Source organism: Mycteria americana, chromosome 3 (genome assembly GCF_035582795.1).
Source record: "Mycteria americana isolate JAX WOST 10 ecotype Jacksonville Zoo and Gardens chromosome 3, USCA_MyAme_1.0, whole genome shotgun sequence".
NCBI lineage: Eukaryota > Metazoa > Chordata > Aves > Ciconiiformes > Ciconiidae > Mycteria > Mycteria americana.
This window is the reverse complement of record NC_134367.1, coordinates 88055792-88078252: the sequence shown is the minus strand read 5'-3', so window position 1 is coordinate 88078252 and position 22461 is coordinate 88055792. Positions and strand designations below refer to the sequence as shown.

At 37.4% G+C, this 22461-nt stretch overlaps 1 protein-coding gene across 5 annotated transcripts in view; it reads left to right on the top strand.

The window, feature by feature from the left end:
- The window catches only part of PLD5 (phospholipase D family member 5), a 188217-nt gene that overhangs the window by 100132 nt on the left and 65624 nt on the right, over positions 1–22461 (top strand). For all 5 annotated transcript variants that reach the window (XM_075495985.1, XM_075495989.1, XM_075495988.1 and 2 more), the window contains one exon: positions 16857–17025. In XM_075495985.1, the coding sequence (XP_075352100.1) occupies positions 16857–17025 (169 nt within the window). The remainder of the gene's footprint in view (positions 1–16856; positions 17026–22461) is intronic.

The following is a 22461-nucleotide window of genomic DNA, read 5'->3' as shown; positions in this document are numbered from 1 at the left end:
GACTTTCACGTTACTTAAGACCATCTCTTTTTTTTTTTTTTTTTTTTTTTCCTGGAGTCTATTTGCTATTGAAGAGTGCTGTTTATTTTTAAAAGCAGATTTTGAACAAAATGTGCCCCACTGTATCAAGCTGTTCACAGTACTATTGTCTTGAGTCTGCATGTCATATTTCTCTGCTTTCAGCTTGTTTACATTGATGCTGCAGAGAAGAGAATAACAGGAATAAGCCAAATCCATTTCCAAGTGTCAGTACCTAAAAGGTCTGTCCTAAACTTGAAAGCTTGAATGTACCATGGCAATTTGGAACGCATCTTAGGCTTCTTAGGCTTCTTCAAACAACCCTGTTTGGGTTGTGGGATTTTTTTGAGGGGGGTGGAAGGGTGGTGGTTGCGTTCATCTTAGATCTGTCCTGCTTGCCCTGCTTTTTATTTTGGTAACCTCCATCAGAATTTATCATTCTGTAGTTTTGTTTTCATTGATGCTCTTGAACAGACATACTACTTGGTGAACTCTTTTGAATTTCATATTTACTTTCCGTTTGTTCTTCCACGGATCAAACTAGTTTCCCAAAGATTTAGTTATTTTCCAGACATGCAGTTTGTAGATTGGTATTTCTTTTATTGTGTACATTTGTAAGGTGTAAAAAACCCCTTGCTGTTATAAACAGGCTTGTTTTAAAAATTATATTTTTCTGATTGTATTTGAGCTAGTGGCAAATAAAACAGTGATTTTATTCATGTAGTTAGTATTTGAAACTGGACAGTAGGAAAGGAATATAAACAGTGTAAAATAAGAATGATTTAAATTGTTTACTTCTGTGTGCTCTAAATCACAGTAATGGCTGTGTTATCCTCCAAGTACAGTGCATTTTTTGTCCAGGATAGATTTCCAAAATGCACTTCCCAAAACCTGAATAATCAAATACAGCAGTGAGGATGTGTCAGTGTAAACTCCTGGAGTTGGATCAGTGACTTAATGTATATTTGGAGGACTGTCAGCCAAGACCTGAAGGATTAAGGAAAACTAGGAAAGGAAGTTATGTTGCAACATATTTTGGGAGGAAAGGCAAATCCATTACTTGGCAAAGAGATGCTAACTTCATATTGAAAGACTTCTTTTAGGAATGCATTGTAGGGTAAATAAGGTATTGACAAGTATTCATTACAAAAATTGTGATGAATTGAATCAGAAAACAGCTTAATAAGGAGTGGGCTAATAGAATGGAAACTGTCCAGTCAAGAGAGTATTGTAAATGATGTATTTCTCATTCATGCAGTACACAGAAGAACAGGGAAAACTCTGTTTACCAAAGACTTGATCTTGATCCTGTAAAAGAAGTTAGTGGAATATTGTTATAAATTTCCCCAGGCACAAGAGTAAGCCCTGTCCTAAACAGGACTTACTATTTTAGCTATTTTAGCTAAATTAGAAGAAATTCTTTCAGTCTTGGTTTTGTGCTTGATTACTCCTGTGGCCAAGAAGTTCTTCACCACGTAATTATGCTAGAATTAGAACAGACCAGACAATATGCCTATGTTGTCATGTCAGCATCGTGTTTTTTTTTAAATTATTTTGAGAACTCTAAATTGCTTGTGATAGTTATGTCCTCTCACTTTGTCTTATTGTAGCTTTGACTAGAAATGGCCTCCTTTGAAAAATCACGTAGATATCCCAAACTGCATCTTGTGTACTGAAATGCAAATTAGGCACAAATTGGGAGCTGAAGTGCCGAAAATAATCCATAAAAATATTTTTTAAAAAAATCTATTAAAAATGAAAATTAAAAAATTACCCCAATGAAAAATCCACCCCAACGAGGCAAGGTTTCTCCTACTCTGCATTTCTAACACTGCTACCTTTTTAGCAGAGTTCCCCATCTCGTCCTTCAGCAAACTTGGGATTCACAATTAAAATGTTCCTCTGGGAAATTACAGATCTGGGAGAAATGCTCAGACCAAACCAAGCAGAGCTCACACCACTGAGCTCGTAACCGTGCCAGGTGAGGAGGTTGGTGCCTGCCTTTATAGAGTGAGCAGTAGATGGAAAGCTGAAGAGCTGAGCTGTAAGCTTTTCTTTGCATCTTCCCTTTCGGAAGAGTATCTTAATCACCATATCAGGGACATGGTCAGGTATGTGTTTTGTGCTGTCTGTGAAAACTGTGGGTAGGAAATAAGTTCATATGGCCCATAGAATGAGCAACTGTGTAAAGAGAAAGCGTGTGTTGGGGGTTGGTTGTTTGTTTGTTTTGGGTTTTTGTTTGGGTTTTTTGGGGTTTTTTGTGTGTTTTCCTGTGGGGGTGTGTGTGCACCCACTGATGAGGGTACTCCCAGTGGAGCCTGACCTTTACAGCAGATATTAAACAGCCTTGAATGGCTTTTTTCTACAATACTTTTGATAATCAATAACCATTTAAACTTGACTGTTAAAAATGTTCACTTGCCATTTCATTCCTTGCAAATTAAAACATTTGTGATTCTTCTACATACTAATGATTTATTCTTTTTTTTATATACATAAACTCATGAGGCACAAAAATTGCTGGGCCAGAATTAACTGAAGTTGAGTATTAATAAGATCAAACAGACAGTTAATGGGTTTAAGACGTGAACTACTGTAGAATCCCTTATGTATAGGCTTTTTTGGAGGTTATTTAAAATTATTAAGTTAGAGCTAAGTTCTGTTCCAACTGAACTGTTAGGAATTTTGTTATTGACTTTAGGGAGGCCAGTTTTTAATTTGGTTTGCTTCACCACAGTCCACCATCTGCCTCCTCAGGTGAGGGACACATGGGGATCCATGGAAGTGTACAGTTTCCATGATCACTTGCCTTGCACCTGGGCGGGCAAGAGGAAACCAATCGGTTTTGTGAGAAGCCTTTGCTTGCCAGTGGACAAATACAAGAGGCAGAGAGCCTATATTCTGTTACTGCCTTTCCCTCTCCCATCACCATTAACATAAACCTTTCAGAGTCTCTTGTTCTCTGTAGCTTTGTCCCCATTTCTGTCTTTGGAGCATCAGTAACAGGGGCTTTGTTTTGAAGATGCTGTGCAGCTCATCAATTACTTGCGTTGTTTATTGCGACTCATTGGAGCCAAAGGACAGAGACATACTTGAAGACTTTTGTCCTGCCATAGCATCTCCATTGATATGCATAGTTTGATTAAAGAAAAGTAGGTCATAGGAATTCTTCTTTCAGGAGAGATTTTTTTAAAAACATTTCTAATCAGTTATAACTAAAGTACCAGTTCACAGAAACAAACTCCTCCGCTCCTTCTCATCCCTGAGGTTTCTCTGGTGTTGGGAACAGAGGAGACGTGAAATCTTCAGATCACTATCCTCTTTTTGAAATATCTCCCTCCTGTAATGGTAGACCGGAGGAGGGGTTTTGAAAGATTGTGTGATAAGGTGGGAGGAATCTACTCTGAATTGTAGGTTATTTGTTGAGGGTCCAGGTGTTTCTACTAGTAAGGGTTAGGAACAATAAATTAATCCAGTTGTAGCCTGTTGGTTTTATCTGTCCTTGCATCTATCTATCTTTACATAGTCCTGATATGGTCGGTAATATATTGTTGTCCAGGATATGTTAGGTGTTGCACAAAAACATGAGATGACACAATCTGTATCCTAAAGAACTTAGTCTTGAACTTGTAAGAAAGTTAGATGCAATAACCTTTCATTATATCTCTAAAATAGCCACCAGAGGAATTATGCTAGAGAGGGTGGAACTCCTGAGAAGATTGGCATGGAGCAAAGCAATTCCTATCTCAAAATATTGCTGAGTTTTCATCAGATGTTTCTATCCTGCAGTGGGAAAATAACATTTCAGCAATGTAGACCTGTCAATCCTTTTCTTTTAGTAAGTCTGGGTAAATTATTTACCCAGATGCTATAGGACATAGTTTATGTTAAGTATTAGAAACAGAATAAGAAAAGAATGAGTGGTAGTTTAGCCTGTATGAGTACTGCAGGCAGTCTGATGAATTTATCTTTAGTTATGTTAACTGAGAAAGTATAGGTCCAGAAAATACCAGAGATGGGGAAATGAAATAATTTTAAGGTTTTTTCATAGGGAAAAGGAATAGCCTGAGTAATGAGTAACCAATAAACTTTTTTTTTCCTTTTTTTGGATGAAGATAAGATGGCTTCATATCCAATCACTTTATATAAATTAGGGTAATAGAACATTTTGTGTTTCTCTGTCCTTGAACCTATTTTTATGTAGAGATTTCTAGCTATAAATGTCAAAACCCTTTTATAAGCACAGCTGCTGAACTGGAGTACATTAGGGAATATTTTTGCTTTACTAGTTAGTGTTCCTATTGAAGTTTCTTTGAAATAAGCTTTACTTTTGGTTTTATGTATCTGTCTTTCTTGTCTTACAGTTGGTTTTGTTCTATAGTAATTTAATTAATAATTTCCATATATCTCATTCACTGTAGCAAGTTAATTTTCCACATCCCATCTATATTGCCTTTTTTTTAATTTACTCATTATAATGTATGATTAAGTCAAGTAAAATTCATCTGTTGTGATGAAAGCCTGGTCTCTTTGGGATAGGTTACTTGAAGTTTTATGCTTTCCCAGGTAGTGTTTGTAAGTTAACAGATCCTCTACTTTAAAAAAAAAAAAAAAATCCCATCCTGTCCCAGCCTGTAAATTTGACTTCAGTGTTATCTAATGTTTTAACACAGAGATGTTGGAAAGAGGGATAAAAATTTCCCCTTGATTTTGTAAAAGATAGGTTGTATCAGAATAATATATTTCCAGTGATAAGGTAACTGACTACTTTAACAAGGTAAGGCAGTGGATCTACTCTGCATCAGTCTGAGCAAACCATTTGGTGGATGAGAAATTGCCACAAGGGAAGGCAACAGTGGGCACTGTAAAATCATGAACAGGAAGGGCACAGCAGTGTTTTTCAAGAATCAGTGATCCTCAAGATCAATACCATTTAATATTTTAACTCATGTATTTTGTGCCTAAAAGCTAGTTTGAGAAATACTGTCAATGTTAGGAAGAACCTGGTAATTCTGCAAAAGAATTGTGTAATATCATAGAAGACAAGAGGTGATCTTGTGGTGTGGAGTTACAGAAAAGTTACTTAATACTGCAAAGCACAAAACTCATTCATTTGCAGATGAAAAGCAAGAACGGGTGCTACAGATGAAGAACTGGAGGAGCCTGGGTACTAGGGCAGGGCATTTTACTTAACTATTAACATAGGTTATTTGACTTTTAATAGACTGGGATTGAATGAAAAGCTTTATCAGATTTCTCAGGTTGCTGTTCATTTGAAATCAGTGTAAAATATCACTAGCTTTTATCATAGGATCTTTATTCCTAAATTTAATTTTTTTTCCTTTACAACAGTTTTCTTGTTGCCTTTAAAGAACTTTCATGTTGTATAGTAGTGACTTAAGGAAATGGCACTGTGCTTTTGTCACCTATTCAGAGAAAGTGTGTGCAACCAGCAAATCTCTTCAAGGATTGTAGTTTGCAAATCCTACTGTTGTAAATGGCAAAATAATCTTGAAAAGTTGTTGGGACAGACCATTTTTGATGTTAGGTAGCAACAAGTAATCAGACAACACTGATGTCCCTTATATAAAGACATGAAACCTTTTGCATTCGTAACTTATCAAGAAGCTGTTACTTCTGTTTGCTTCAGCTCATGCTTTTGTTAGTGTCATTGTTATTTCGTCAGGGAAGAGCGTGAACTGGGTGGAATACCAGCTGTTCTGTTGGGCTCAGAGAGTTGTGATCATCAGTACCAATTCAATGTGGGCCAATGTGAAGTCTCGCACCTGGGTTGGAATAACCCTGTGCAAGTGGTTAGAAGGCAGCTTTGCAGAAAAGGATCTGGGGTTCTTGGTAGACAACAAGCTTGAATATGAGTCAGAGGAGGGCAACTGTATGCTGGGCTTTATCAGCAAGAGTGTAGCCAGCAGGGCGAGAGAAATTATTCTTCCCATCTGTTCAGCACCTGTGAGACTACATTTGGAGTACTGTGTCCAGTTTTGGGTCCTCCAATACCAGAAAGATACTGAGACACTCGAGCAGATCTAGTGAATAGTTAGGGGACTCGAGTGCACAAAGTACAAGCAGAGGCTGAGAGAAGTGTTTAGCCTGGAGAAGAGAAGGGAGAGGTCTTACTGCTGTCTGCAGCTACCTTATGGGTGGTTATAGAGACAACAGAACCAGAGTCGTCTTGAGGGTGCACAGTGATAGGACAAGAGGCAACAGATACAAATCGCAGGACAGGAAATACCAATAAAGTACATGGGTTGTTTGTGTATTTGACCATTGTGAATGGTCAAATATCAAAACAGGCACCCAGAGAAGATTGTGTAATCTCCATCCTTGGAGATATTCAACAGTTTACCAGACAAAGTGCTGAGCAACCTGATCTAAGTAGACCTGTTTTGAGCTAGACTAGATGACCTCCAGGGGTATCTTCTAACCTGAATTATCTGATGATCCTGTCTGCTCTTTTGTTTGCTGCAATGCCAATTGGAGCTCCTTATTCCCTTCTGCAGTGGTGTTCTTCCTTAGAGTTATGTGAGCTTTTTATGTCTTCTTCTCAGAGGGGTGGCTGCCTTCCCTGGGATTCAGTATGACATAGGTGATTCTGGCAATCTCTAATATCTTCGCTAAGGGTTAATTCTAGGTCTTTCAGTAGAATTTCTTCAAGTTTTTTTGCTGCAGATCCCAATCATGATACAATTTCTTATCAGGGACTGGGTTAACGCCTCAAAATTGCTCTTTGCAGACTTCCTGTATTTTCACCTTCTTTTTGTCCTCTCTGCTTCACAACATTTCTCATGTTTCATATTTCATGGAGTTTATCACTCCTCAGGTTCTGTGGTTAGTCTGTTCTTGGATTAGTTGAAAATAATAATAAAACATCCTCAGAAGCAGCTTTGAGAGAAATAAAGATACTTCAACTGTCGGCTGTTTTGTTGGAGCATGTTGCTTGCGGTTTCTGAAAAGGGTTGTAAAAAGATTTTTCTTATGTCTTTTACACATTTCAGCATTCGTCTGGCTTTTAATTGGTCTGTTTCTTTAGTCTTGGTATCTTTTTACTTTTACTCTTTGAACGTCACAAATTACTGCAATCATGTAGAAGCAGGGAATGACAGAGGTCTGGTTTACTCAGTTTTCTGACTTAAGTATGTGAATAAAGTAACAGCTGACTGTAGAGCCTCCTAAAGATACATTTCCCCACAGACATCATTAGAATTAAATTTGAATGAGAAAATTGAATATGACAAAATTGAAATTAGGAGTGGCACAAGACCTCTATCATGTAGATTTTAATTTTATTATGTTTCTACACTTGCCTTTATTAAATGTACATATGCTCGTTTCTGGTTTCATGGCTTGGCTGCTTAGTTTGATACTGTATTTTTCCTTAGCTGGCATTGATAAGTCCCAAACAGAAACTATGAGATGTTTGTAATTATTCCATAAAACATATATCTGTTCTGACATACTAGGTTTTTATCTGTTTGGTCTGTATGTATATAAATGGTTGCAGAAGGTAACAAAAGAAATTGTTCTGAGAAATTAGGAATTGTGACTATACTGGGCTTCATCATAGGATTGTGAAGCAGTAAGTTACAGTAAAATGTTTTCATTTTGTTTACACTCAATGTTTACATTTAATTCTGGAAGAATTAGGTTTGTATGTTCAGGACTTGTGAAATATCTTCTTTGCTGAATTGCTGAGAAATGCCAGATTGAAGTCTAGAGGACCAAACTCCACATCCTATCTGTTCAGTAAATTAACAATTAAAGTCAATTCAGTAAATTAAAAATTTCTTTGGTCCACTGCATTCTTATGTTGTTAATTCTACCTGGTAGAGAGAGATTTCAGGGTCTCAGCTGATGATAACTGTTAGTGATTGCTAGTTCTCAGCTTTATTGTGCTTACTGATGACTGGACTTTAATAATTAGTTATATTAATTTGCTTTTGACATAATTTAAAAATACCTAAGTTATCTAGGTATTTTTCCAACAGGTGTGCTAATATCGTGGTTCAGGCTTAACATAACAGAGCTAGAAACCTAAAGCAAAGCACCTGAAGGAAAACCACACGTTATTTTTATTCCAGAAGGGTCTTTACACATATTTTGACTGTCCCCTTAAATTGCATTTGAAATATTTTTTTCTTCTTTTATGAGGGATTTGTTATTGAGTCTTCATGATGCTAAATAGTTTTATACAATGGAATCAACAACCTTCATTTCAGCATCCTATTTGTGGAGCAAGGGGCAGTTGACAAGGATTATTTTGGTGTGAGCCTGGATATGTAATAGTGGAGGGAAAAGATCAGTATTGAGCTGGACTGACCTGCATAATTCAAGAAAATGCCTAAGTCTGCATCAAGCATATGAGAAGTCCTAAGAAAATCAATAAGGCTACTTAAAGGCTCAATGCTAAGTTCTACTTTATTTATATGGTTTTTTTGAACTGAGGCAAATATCAGTCATGTCAGTACAAACAAATTAAGATCTTTGCTATTTATTCTTTCTTCTGTTTTTCTTTCCTCCCCATGTCTGTGCTCCTTTTTCATTTGATACTTTATATGACTGCTATCTTAGTTCCAGTATTAAAAAGGTCATGGCAGGCTAGATTGAATTTCTGACTAAGGTTCAGACTTGCTTTGGCACAGGGGAAATACTGTACCCAGTAGGATGAAGTGACATTGTAAAACATCTGGTCAATTCTTTCCCTCTTTTGGATGCAGTTTTGCCTTTGAGAACAGAAAGATGCATCTGAAATACAACTGTGTAAATTTCATTTTATCACCTAAAATATGTTTAATTGGAAATCATTCACAGGTTTAAACCTTAGATGACTTCTCTCTTCGTATAGTGGGTCCTTCTTTTGAAACTTATGTGTCTATGGTCAACACAAATATTATGTTGCTCATCACTTGAGGGAAGTTGAAACAGTAGGATTTTATTGTTGGTACGTTCTTTCTGAAGATGATGGTATGAGAGGGAGGGAATCATCTTTTTCTTACATAACAATCCATGGGGCAGTCCAAAGAGAAGAGGTCTTCCTGGAGTGCTTCTAGTTACTTGTTCTATAGGCCCAGAGAATTGAGTCTAACCTTCAACTGGTAAAAACCAATATTGTTCCACTGACATAACTGCTGACTGAAATTCTTATTTTTATATTGTAGCAACCAAGAATCTGGCACGTAAAATCTGCCAAGCTTGATGGATGCATTGTGCATGTCTGCACACTATATTTGGCTTGTAGACATCGTGATGAGTGGGCACAAAAATTATTATGTGGGAACAGCAAAAACTAAGTGATCTCCAAGTTGATTATGGAAAATATAAAAAGTCCTAAGAGGTGAGAAGTTAAAATATGTGTTGGTATATAGTTAGCATACTTCAGTCGCTTCTGTGGACCACTGAGAAAAGTTGAAAGGAGACAAGTGCAAAGAAGGGGCAGCCATAGAAGGGGAAAGCTGAAAGGCAACTTAATTTTAGGCATTAGCTGAAGTGCTTAAGGCTAGAGTTCAGTGAACACTTGAAGTTGGTAGTGCTGTTTATTCCCACTCTCGTGCCACAGCCACCTCCTGCAGCTGCATGTTAAATAGGATCAGGCCACTCACTTGGCTGAAGGGGCCTGTGTCTTCTGAGTCCAGTCACAGATGGTATTCACAGAATTTAGGCCACTGGTTAGGAAATCTGTCAAACTGTTTGCAGTAGGTGCAGGACAGCTTAACCGGCTCTAGCTGCATGTTACTTAGCAAATTATCTGCATGTCTTGCATTTGTAATGTGAAATGCTGTGTCAGGGTGCCCTGGTGGCATCCACACTGGCCCAGGTGAGCAGTGTGACTGAGGAGTCACTGACTGACTGCTGTGGTGAAGAGCAGAAGCCCAGGAGCAGTATGTGCCTCCTTGGCTTGAGGCAGCATGGTTAGAAGGAATGCAGCTTTGCCACACCCTGTAGCCATAGCTCTATTTCATTATATGCTCCAACACAACAGTCTAGTAGTCCCATTTACATGCACACCGTCAACCCTGTTAAACCACTCCCCTTTTATCCCACTAGGCTGCAATTCACATGTCCAAGGACAGGGAAGTTAGGAAATCTGCTTTAGACCATGTAGTTGGACTTCCTATACAACAGGTTTTTACCTTTTTACCCTCATATCTCATGACTGGTTACCAGATTCTGAATATAAAGACAATCAAGAGATGAAGAATCTTCCTTCAAAACAGAGAGTGGTGCTATGTGTCTCTAAAATTCCAGCACAGTTTGATTTCTTAAAATAAGAAGTGTTAATGTGCTCATTGTAGTGTTTTATTATTGAGTGCGTGGAATCATGTTGAAAATACGTATTCGTCAGGGAGGCACTGAGAGCAGCTTTTCAGTTTAAACATCACACTGGTCTGCTCTATCACATACTCAGAAATGTTCAGATAAAGCTCTGTACTGGAGCCCAGTGCTGCATGTCTGCAGAAAAATATATTTAATATCATAAATCTGAACTTATCTGCATTCACTGCAGATCTAATTCAAAGCATAGTCTTAAACCAAGCATTCAGCATCCCAAGATTTTGTCTCTGGAGATCAAAGTCTTCATGACTTCAATTGAAAAAGCAGGCAAGTAAAAGTCAGTAAAGAGCTTTTGTAGCGTGCATATACTCGGGCACATGCATGTATACAAACGCACATACACGTGCCTCACCAGTTGAGATTGTCGGTGTTAGAGGACTGTTGCAGAGCTTGTGATATTCTCAGTTAGATGCTAATAATCTAGGTGCTTTTGAGGACTTACTCTGAGTTCACAGTCCATTTTAAATTCAGTCTTATCTGCTCTCCATTTCAGTTTTAGCCATTGTGTTCTGTCATGAATTTAATGGGTCAAACATATTTTATTTAAAATTGAAATAAATGGCGTAAGTATGTCATAGCTAGCAGATTTTGTAATTTCTCATACTGGAAGAATTAGATGTAATTAATTACAGAGTAAATATTACATATAATGCACAGTTTAATTTTTCTTTACTGGATATACCATGTAATTATCAAAATATACTGCATACCTTTATGCTCTGGAGTCTGATCTGAAGTAGAATTGTAGCGCTTGATCTTCCAAATCCTTACCACTGACTGTAAGGGGAATATCCAACTATATCAATAAATTGTGCCATACTTTCTCTTTTTTTAGGACACTTCTTCTCTAAACCCAGAAAAAAGAGTTTGTTCTGCATGTTTTTGAAATAGTAATTATACCCTGTCTAGAAGGATATTTCTTAATCCCTTTCAGAAACAAGAGCTGGACCTGTGGTTCTGTTGAGGAGCTAAAGAGAAGATGGTCTTGGCCAGCACGGCAGCTAATGAGTAGATGTGAGGGAGGAGAGTGGTAGGAGTGATATGATGTAGAAGAAAGTGGAGGTCTTGAAGGTTGAAAACCTCAATTGAAAGCACTGGTCTGAGAAAGATGGTAGGTTTTGAATGGATATTAAGACTCTGGGTTTATAACAAAGGAGGAGCTAGAACTCTGTGAGGAGCTGTGGTCCTTCAGGGCAGGGGTTGGTGGTTCCAGGGCTTCTGGATTAAGAGAGAGAGCGGGGTCACAAGAGGATATCTTTAACTAGGACCCTGGTGTAGGGGGCGGACTCGCACACCTTTCCCAGTCCTCTTTTTTTTTTCCTCTTCTTTCTCCTTTTCCCTCCTTTTCCCTCCTTTTCCCTCCTTTTCCCTCCTTTTCCCTCCTTTTCCCTCCTTTTCCCTCCTTTTCCCTCCTTTTCCCTCCTTTTCCCTCCTTTTCCCTCCTTTTCCCTCCTTTTCCCTCCTTTTCCCTCCTTTTCCCTCCTTTTCCCTCCTTTTCCCTCCTTTTCCCTCCTTTTCCCTCCTTTTCCCTCCTTTTCCCTCCTTTTCCCTCCTTTTCCCTCCTTTTCCCTCCTTTTCCCTCCTTTTTCCTTTTTATCTCTCTTTTCTTTTCTCTTTTAATGTATTTTTTTCTTTTCCCTTTTTCTCTCTTTTTTCCCTTTTTCTCTCTTTTTTCCCTTTTTCTCTCTTTTTTCCCTTTTTCTCTCTTTTTTTCCTTTTTCCTCTCCCTTGGCTGAAATATAGCAGCCTTATGACAAAGATAGCCTTTGCTCATCTTTCATTTCTTTATTGTCTCATACAAATCATTGCAGTGTTTTCTTATCACGTTTCTTCCCTTTAACAGTGAGTAAATTCAGATGTTGTAGAGACACTCAAGTGCATATGACCTGGATTTTCTTTAGTGTATGACTGGATTGAGACAAACTGGAGTGAATAATGTTCTACAGCTTATCATTTTAACATGGTGTGAAGTTTGAACTATGAAAAGAACTTTCCTTTTATACTTGTGTAATCATTACAGCTAAACTTTTCAACAGAGCTATACATTTTTGCCAATAACCCCAAGTTTATTCAAGGGACAGATATATAGACTGCCTATTTTCACTGCCCTAGCCCTCTTTCTACTCTAATTAACCCAGATGCTAAATTAAGAGTATTTCTGTTTCCTTCAGAGGAAAAAATTGGTATGAGATCAGAAACAAACCTTCTCGCTTTCTGACCAAAGGACTGTCAAAGATGAAGAAGAATCCTTAGCTTGGGACAGAATTCACTTGAAATAACTAAATGCAAGTCATGTAGCTGAGCTCAGAAGAGTCTTATTATTGAGGTCAAGGTCTCTTCTTTGGTAGGCATTAAATACCATTATACTGCTTACCACATTTCTGTTGCTTTAGAGGAGCTTGAATCTCAGCTCTGACCCTTGTCTCGCTCTATAACTTCACAGAAATCGTGTAACATTACTTTCAGGTTTCTCAGTTTGTGTGAGGTAGGTTTGAGAATATTCAGCTGTATAACTGAAGAGGCTAGCCTATGTTGGCGTTAATCAGATGAAATACTTAGAGCACCAGGGAATCGGAGAAGGGAAGGACATCTCACCCACCAGGTGTAAGGTTATCTGCTAATGATTTTGAGCATAGGAAAACTCTGTTTTAATCACCATGTTACATTTGTTCTGTTTGCTTTGTTAATATGCCATTTTTGCAGAATAAATTATGTCACCATGTCTGATCATCTTCAAAGTCTGTGAATGACCTTCTCTCCTGGAAGTTTTTGTTATATACCATATTTGAAAAACCTCTTTGTGGGTCATATGGGAACAAAAATGAGAGCTAAATTTAGCTTTTATTGATGGAATTGGGGCTTGCAAACTCAAACTTTTGCACAGAAGGTTTAACAAAACTCTTCTTGACTAAGCACTGGAACTTTGCTATTGTGCCAAAACAAAAGGGAAGATTATGAAGGCAAAATTACTTAGTTTAGAAACTTGGTGGTTGACTTTTTTTAACTTCTGAGCTTGGTGTTGAGTTCTTGAGTGGGTAGGGGAATATATTGGGGGGTTTTGGCAGAATCAGTTCATTATTAAAGGGAAGCCTAAACTCAGAAAACAACATTTTAACTAGTGCCCTAGCTAGATGAAATGTCTTTGTCTGCTAAAGAACACGAAGTACTTACTATTTAGTTAAACAAAAGACTAGGAAATATATTAACAGATAATATCTGTTCTGAGTAACAGTTTCGCTAACTGGAATGCATTTGGCTTCTATTACATAATGAAACCCAAATTATACAAAGGCAGGAGCTGCGTGGTCACATCCCTTATTTAGTGCTAGTGCTGTAGCCTGCTGAATGGTATGCAAATTGAAAAGCTGGGAGCTGATCTCCTAGTGAAGAGCAAGTTTAGCCCAACAGTCGGGACAAACTTCCTTACCAAGAGGCGCTTTGTCCCTGACAAGGGCCCTTGTAAGAGGGAGGTGCATTTCATTTTGCCCAGCAAATTTGCCTTGTTACTTTCTTTAAATAAGTAAATGGTTTTAACCTGTGGAACAGGAGGAAGAGCTCAGCTTTTTTGCATATCTTGATGGTATCTGTACCCAAATGTATCTATAGAGCAATGACCCACATCCGCAGCTCTTCCTGCATAACACTTTAAGGTATAGCTTCTAGTGACTTGTGGAATCTGGGTTTATGATACATACATATAGCATTTTCCCCTACTTCGGACATAAATAACATGAAGTCAGTGCCTCAGAAATAAGCATGTATGTGTTTGGCTGGATCAGGGCCCTAATCTCAAATATAACATGTTAAGCTTCTTGGACTTGGAGATAATGGAGCTATTCAAAACCTGACTGGACAACGTACTGAGCAACCTGCTGTCGTTGACCCTGCTTTGACAAAGGGGGTTGAGCTACATGATCTTCAGATCATCTCAGCCCTTCTGTGACTCTGTGACTGTTACCTTTTTGGCAGCTTTCAACTTGCCAAAGACAGAGATAGAAAGAATGGAAGTTAAGCTAATGGTTTCCAGTGAGACAGCAGTTCAGTACAGCCCATGGGAAACATCACTACAAGCCACTGGAAGTGACCGTGACAGATTCAATCCTATCAGTTATTTTGTGGGCTCCTGTATATTCATTTGCATAGGTTCAACCAGAAAACAGTGTATGTCAGGCGATATTCTAATGCTGAGAAATTTTGGTCACATCTTGCGTTAAGGAAGTGATATGCACCTTTAAATTCCAGCTAAATCAGAACTACTTTTGATAGATTATCTTCTGAATAATCATTTGATATAAAGAACGTCTTTGGAGAATATTCAGAATAACTCTTTCCTGTATCTACGTGTGATTGTGTAGGGGATGGAAAAGGCCAGGAAGAAATGGATTCATTTCTCATCTTTGCCACTGTTTGTTTTGGGGTTTTTTTTGTTTGTTTGTTTGTTTGGGGTTGGGTTTTTTTTTTGGGGTAGGGGGGTTATGTCCTTGTAGAGATTACTTCATCTTCTGTGCTTCAATTTCTTGCTCTTTGAAGGTGGCCATCCTACAGGTCTCTAAAACAGCCTTGGGAACATGGACATTGCTAAGAGCCCCAATATGATTAGTAATGTTAACTGTTGAAAAAGAATTAACCAGGCTTTCAAGGGATCTAACAAAAGTTTTATTAACAGGATTAGATGTAGCAGAAATAAGTCTAAAACCTTGAGCATTAGAGTAAAATAGTTTCTTTTAAAAAGTATGGCATTGCTAACAGACATTGCTAATAGGCACTACATTTTTAAGGCACTAGTTATTTTGAAAAGTTTGTAAACAAGGTAGGTAGAATGTTTTAGGCTAAAGTATACTTTGAAGAAATTAAAAAATGAAGTGTTTTTAACCTTTTACAGTCAATTTACTGGTGCTACAACTCTGCTACTGTAATGCAGTTAAGTTTAATGTTAATCAATAGAATAGGGTGTTCAAAGTATGTTGTGGAGAATGTCATCAGTAATTGTAGCTTAGTGATTTCTCTGTTGTTTGACAGATTTTAGGGAACAAGAGAACATACTTGAATGTTTAATGAAAGGAGGAGCTGTGCCTGTTCTGGTTTGGGGGGGATTTTTGCCAGGCCAGGAAAGTAAGAATGATAGTTACCACAGGTTTACTTTATCACAATTCTTGCTGGGTTTTCTTTACACTGTTAAAGAGTACTAATCTTCAGTCTTTTAATGGGTTAACTTCGGAAACATGCTTGATATTCTGAAATAGCTGTAAAAGTTTCCATGTGACCCTGTAGGATGAACTGAATTAATAGAAGATACTGAACTAATCTGGTTTTCTAACAGTCAAAAAGTGTACAAATCTCATTTACACTAAAGGTTTGTGTTAATGGTTTACTTAAAAAAAGTTTACAAATTATATTCATATTGCTGGAGTTGATAATTAATGCTATTAATAAGTACAGAAACAGTCTGGAAATAATTGATATACTTGGATACAATGAAAAGGAGTATTCTCCAAGTCCTTACTACAGCTTTCCTAAATCTGGTTTGTATGATTCACAGTAAAAGCGGCAGATGTTGGGAGCACTTATAGAAGTGCCACTTGGATAAGTTGAAAATGTCATCTGTTTACCTAAAGACAGAATTAGGAAACTTGTTTGACTTGCATTTATTTTTAAGATGCTTTCACTGAGTGTAGAGAGGAGCTTTACCTTCTGCATTTTAAGGAAATCTAGCAGTGAGGCAGTATGCTGAATGAAACACATCATTTCCCTGAAGCAGAGGAGCATATTTTGAACTGTCAGTTTACTACAGTGTTTGTTTAGCTTCTTGGATCCATGTGAATGTATGTAATGTAATCTGCAAGCATTTTGAAGAATATATACAATAAGATCAAGGAGCCTTCCAAAAGAGCAGGAAATTAAGAGGGCATAATTCTTCTTTTCTTAACCACTGGATCCCAGTTAGATCCTTGCACAGATAAACAAAAGCAGAAAAATTAGGTAGCTTAGAGCAGTTGGAAAGGGAGAATTCATATATAGAGACTGCAATGTAATAAAATGTCAGCTGTAAAAGCAGACCTAAGAGAATGCCAGGGAGCATACGTCTTCCCACATTGCTTAGAGAGAAGAAGAAATTAACTGCAAAGATGAGAGTAGCAAAGCAAGAAGAGATTGTTTCATTCTTCCCCTTCTCACCTTAAGGACTGATTCCCACTTACTGCGTTACAAGAAGTAAGCTTTTCCATGTTTACACTAATTTTGCAGCGCTTCAAAAGCTTAATTGGCTTTGCTGCATTAACAGTAGGTCATTTTCATATTTTATTGTTTTGGGAAGTGCAGAGCATGACTGTCAGCAACTTCAGAGTGAGTTGCAGGGTGGCACACTGCTGAGAGCCTCTGGGAGCAGATGTTGAACCACAGGCCCCAAAACCTGACATTCTTTACAATTTGGAACTTTTTAATAAAGAAAAGTGCTTTTGTTAAGTGGTTATTTTTTCCTTATCTATTCTCAGGGTTGCTCTTGTGGAAAATATTCCTGAAGGAATCAACTATTCAGACAGTGCACCATCCCATTTGTCTCTTTTCCAAGGCTGGATGAATTTGCTTAATATGGCTGAAAAGTCTGTTGACATAGTATCTTCCCAGTGGGACCTCAATCACAGTCATCCATCAGCATGCCAGGTATGTTCTAGCCTAACAAAAGGGTGGGACTTTAATTATCTGTTCTTGTTGTTTCACTATTAATTTTTTAGAACTACAGCCCTTCACTATAGCAGACCTATTTTTTTGGGTAGTCTAAAAAAACGTTTTCTTATGGGGATTTTCCTGCCAATACAATAGTTTTCTAGACTAGATAAAACATCCAACACATACTCATATCACTTCCATCTTAGGAAAGGATGTCATTGTGTAATCTTAAGAAACCTGCAAAATTGTACCTAAATTAACACATCCATTATTTGGGAATATCCATAAATCTATACACTTATTTTCTGTTTGGTGCAACTGATGAAGTAAAAGAGCAAGCATGTGGACTAATTCTGCAGCCAAATAGATGGATAGAATTACACTTATAAAGAACAATGTAGTATCAGATGATTTCTCATACCTTTTCAAAATGAATCTTGGGAGGGAGCGGTGTTCAAGACTTCTGCAATTAAGAGCTATAGGAAAAATCATAAATCATAGTGAATGAGACAGACATGCATTACAGTGATGCTGTGCCAACAAACACTTTATTCTTGAGAGCAATCCTCTTAGAAATATGGTAAGGGCAGGTTTCCACTTAGTATCACTTGTGAAACTAAGATATCAAAGAATTGATAGGCTGAGAGAATCTCTTCTTTTCCACCAAATGGATTCTTTGCTGAAAGAAGCCTCTCAGTTGACATGAAATGGGGTTAAAATGACAGCTGGGTAACTGTAAGGAATCAACTCTATTATACTATGTCATAAACTCTTCACTTTCCTCTCTAGTTCTGTTGATGCTGTGCAGTAAAAAAAATGCCTTTTGGTAGATGATAGACAAAGACTGGTATTCCGAGCAACTAAAGATAGTACTGCAAATAGCCTGTGTTTTCAAGTCATGAACTGGATTCTCCTTCTTTTGAAAGAGGCTGTAGCCTACTTGAATGGCATACATTAACTTTTCTTCAGAATAAATCTGCTGTTTGTCCATTTAAAAGAGTGAAAATCTGAGGCGGGCAGCCAAATGGAAAATGAAGTGCAAACCCTTCCTTTTAGAATGCTTATAAATATTGGAATATGGTTTGTGAATAAATTTATTGACTATCAAAATATTGAGATTTTTCACAACGTAATTATGCAGCTAAGCTTTATTTAAATTTATTGCCTAAGAAACTTCAAACCCATGCACTGTCATTCAAGCAGATGAATTCAAAGAGATAGTGCCTTAGATGTTTTTAGGATGTGCATGAATTGGTATGTGCATGAATCTTTTAAAAATGTTTTGTCTGAAAAAAATTCAACATGTCATTTGCTTCAAAACCAGCAGAGCCTAACAAATCCCAAGCAGAGGACAAAAATAGCAAACTGGAAATTGGGATTTCAGTAGTTAAGCATCAAATCCATTCACTGTTCCACATTCTCATGCAAAGTAAAAACTGTAAGATATTGCCGAATGTCAGAGCAAGGAAAGGACGAAGAGAGATGTAAGAAGTGGATTTGCTCTTTCATCCTCAAATGCCAGAAAAATGAAACATTTTTCATAATATTCTATTCTAGTTATCTATTTCTGCCTGCTAGTAGTCTTACAAAAGTGAGTAATTACTTCTGTTTAAAGGCAATTAATATTCCAGTCATTTCCTCATTTGTACAGCAGTGTGGGCTGAACAGCTGATAGATCTTTCTGTCAAGCTTGTCTATTCATCCTAAAACGCTATACTGTTATTGGCCAGTCTAATTGCTAAAGAAATTGCCAAGAGGCGGCGTTTCTTAGCAAATCGCTGCCCCAGAGAACGTACACAAAGCTTAGTGTGTGAAAGGGAGGGGAGAAAACTTGTATCGTTACATCTGCTTTCTCCACTTGTAAAATGAAAGTGAAATTTCAGAGGAGCTTCAGTAATTGTGATCTAGTAATTTTCTGGAGTATAAGTCAAATGTCCTCAAGTCTTTACAATTTGAGTTCAGGGATATTTGCCCCAAAATAGCAGAAGCATTATGAAAGGTTAAGGGGGTGAGATGCAAAATTTCCAGGTAGTATGGTGCTTAGTGAGTAGTTCTAGTTGTTCCTTGAATGATTCTTGTTTTATCAGAAACTAAGGACATAACCATTTTCCATATGCACCCATACCCTGCTCTATAGCTAGCAATTTCCATTTTATGAATATTCAAGGCATATTGCAAAGCAAGGTTTTCTACAAGAGCACTTCAACAGACGTGGATTTTTGAAGGAGAAAAGCTGAGTAGGCTAGATTGCTTTTTCTTAATTAGTTACAAGGTTTAGCTCCGTATCTGTATATGTGTTTATGTAGTTACGTACACATATGCATACATATATATATACACACACATATGTCCAATATATGTACTGAAGAAAAATACAGCAGGAAATTCTGCAATTTTATATACACACATACATATATATATGCCCAATATACATATCCTGCGTATGTCTACATATTGTCCATTTTGTCCAAATGTATATTGGACATAGATACATATGTGTATGTATGCATGTGCGTATATAAAATTGCAGAATTTCCTGCTGTATTTTTCTTCATTTTTGTTTGTGAGTATGTTACCTAGTGTTCTTGACAGTTGCCTGTCCATGTTTTGTTGTTAGAAATCTACATAAACAGCCATTGCTCATTGCTGACTGAGCTGTCCAGGTCACAACCGCTGTGCTCAGCCATCTGAGGTCATGACTCATGGTAAATTGGAGTCTTCAAATGCAAACGCATGACGCTATAATGTTTTGTGTGCTTCCACAACTTAGGTGGTCAAGTAATCAAATATTTGTTTGGCAAAATACTGAGTAAGCTTTCTACACTTGCTTTTCTCATTCAGAAGAAAACCATGCGTTTCGGCAACTTAGTGATGTCATCTGCGTGCGTTTTCAAGATCGCAGGATGGTTGTCACACAGAGGCTTTGAGCTTTTTGCGGAATGTGAACGTGTGACTTCTCCTGTGGCAATCTGATGCTTAGAGACAGCAGAGGACAGTGGAAACAATTTTTGAGGATAGCTTTTAATTCATTTGCAGTGAAGGGAGACGTGAACATAAGATCATGCCAATTTCATGATTTTCACAATTCATTTCCTCTGGCTCATCTCATGTTTAGAAATTTTAATTTAGAGTGACCTTTTATAGTTCCAGCAAACCCTTCCTCACAAATTTCATTTTAAGTTTAACAAGTAAGAATTAACGCCATCATGGTTTATTGGTATTGCCAGAGTTAGGTCACAAATCAGCTACAATCAGCTATAGAGATTGCAGTGTATTTTCTTTTCTGTAAGCAAATCTTTACACAAACATCTCTTCTTTTCAGGTGGTGGCATTTCCCTGATGCAGCTAGTACAGACTGAGGCACAGAAAAGAAATTTAAAAAGAGAGTTTTTAAAGTGAAAGCATTTTTTTAACTCTGACTGAAATTCCAAAAATTGACATTCCCTCCCTTTTCATTAGCTATTTTGCTAGAAAAATTTGAGGAGCACATTTGAGTTTCTCTGTTCCGCATTAAATGGCAGAAGTTAAATTCAGGGTTTCTTGATTTATTTGCTCTATTGGTTTCTGCCAGCATGCTATGACTTTTAGTGATGTTTTATAGATATACCCAAATGCTTGATCATAGGGACAACTTTTAAAAATATTAGTAGAATTATATAGAATAAATCCAGAAGAAAATTCTGGAAGTAACCAGTTTTATTTCTGTGGAAAGAAAAAGCTAAGCATTGTCTAAACTGTAGGAATCTAAGTGACTGAAGAGCACAAGAAGTCAATTTCAGAGTACTTCAATAAATACAGCATTTTTGTGTTCATATCTCCCCTATTTTATTTTTAATGAGGAACGTGTGCTGATAAAGACAACAGCAGGCAAGGGAAATCAGCCAGGCTAGAATCAGTCTGCCTAGCGACTGCTAAGAAATTGCTTTGGGGGCAATTTCAGGGCCTTTTGGTAATGATAACTTTTTTTTTTTTAAATTCACCAGGTGGCTGTGACAGGTACAGTTAGTTTTGATGTTTCAGATGTATGGTAGTTTAAAGCTACCATGAGAATGTCAGTTTGTTCATGTGATACATACTTTTTACATCATATTTTGTCACTTTCAGTAGGCTTTTTGAAACAGCCCAGTGAAAAGTGTAAGAGAATGTTTTATCAGGATAGGCAGATTTCTCGTGGTATTGTTTGTTAAAATGCAGATCTAGTATAAGGTAGCACACTGCAGTTTCATAGCACTTGGCTGCTACTATTTCTCAGTCCTCGCAAGCTGAGTATATATAGAAATTATTCTGATCACTGTCACGTAGTCACGCAGCAGCCTGGTATTGTCTCGCAAAGGGAAAGTGGTCTGAATGACAGCATGAGGGTTTGTATTCAACAGAAGCATTTCAAATGTGCTGACAGCAGTGACAAAACTCTTCAGACCTTCTGTCCTGTCTTTTTCCTTTTCATAGAATGAAACAGTAAAATTGCAAGTAAACATGTCAGAAAATATAGAAACTGTGTTTCAAATTAATATTAATGGGGAAGAAGGCCAGACTCTTTAACAATGAAGGAAGAATTTCTAGTACCCTACTTTACTATAGTACATACAGTTTTTTAAAAATAAGTTGTGAATTTTTCATAGTTGTTTAGAGTGTCTAGACTAAGCCTTGGTGAGCGTATGAATGCCTGCTGTGGGATGATGCAGCAAGAGATGAGACGGAGGGAATTCTTTCCAGTTCTGGCACCGAGTTGTGTTTTATGTATACCTGTATAAACACAAATATTTGTGGTGAGCGCGCTCCTAGTCTTAACCATCACCACTTAAAGATGCTTTAAATGTTTGATCAGTTTGAGGTTTCACCATAATTGGACAAAAAAGGATATTATAAATGCACAGCTTGTGGTGTCCCTGATGGGAAAAGAGATGTATTTTCAGAGAAGATGTCTTCAGTGGAATGCAGGGCTGCACTCCAAGTGATCTGTTCACCCATAGGATGGGCCGTTCAGCTGGCAGCATGGCCTGTAAGAGACAGCCAGGTAGTCCCTCAAGGATGCTGTCTTGGTCACATCAGGGCATACTAAGATCAGGTAAAACTCAGGAAAAGCTGCCATGTTCTTTTTTGTCCAAACTAAAATTGATACAGAAAGTCCAGACTTGTTTATCAAAGTTTTTGTAAATCATATGTAAGTAAAATCTTGTGCAGGTAGAAATGAAGTGGCAATAATGTCCAAAAATAATTACCTTGGGGAAAAAAATGTAAAGAACGATCCCCTGAAACAAATTATTTTATCAGCTTTAGATGTTAACTTTCTAAGCATTTCTTTAGTAGAATAGTTAATGCATTAATTCATATTGACAATGCAAATCACTTTCCATCAAATTTATGAATGCTTTTTCCATGTTTATTTTTGTACACTACAGCTTTCTACCATGCTTCTAGTCAAAATCA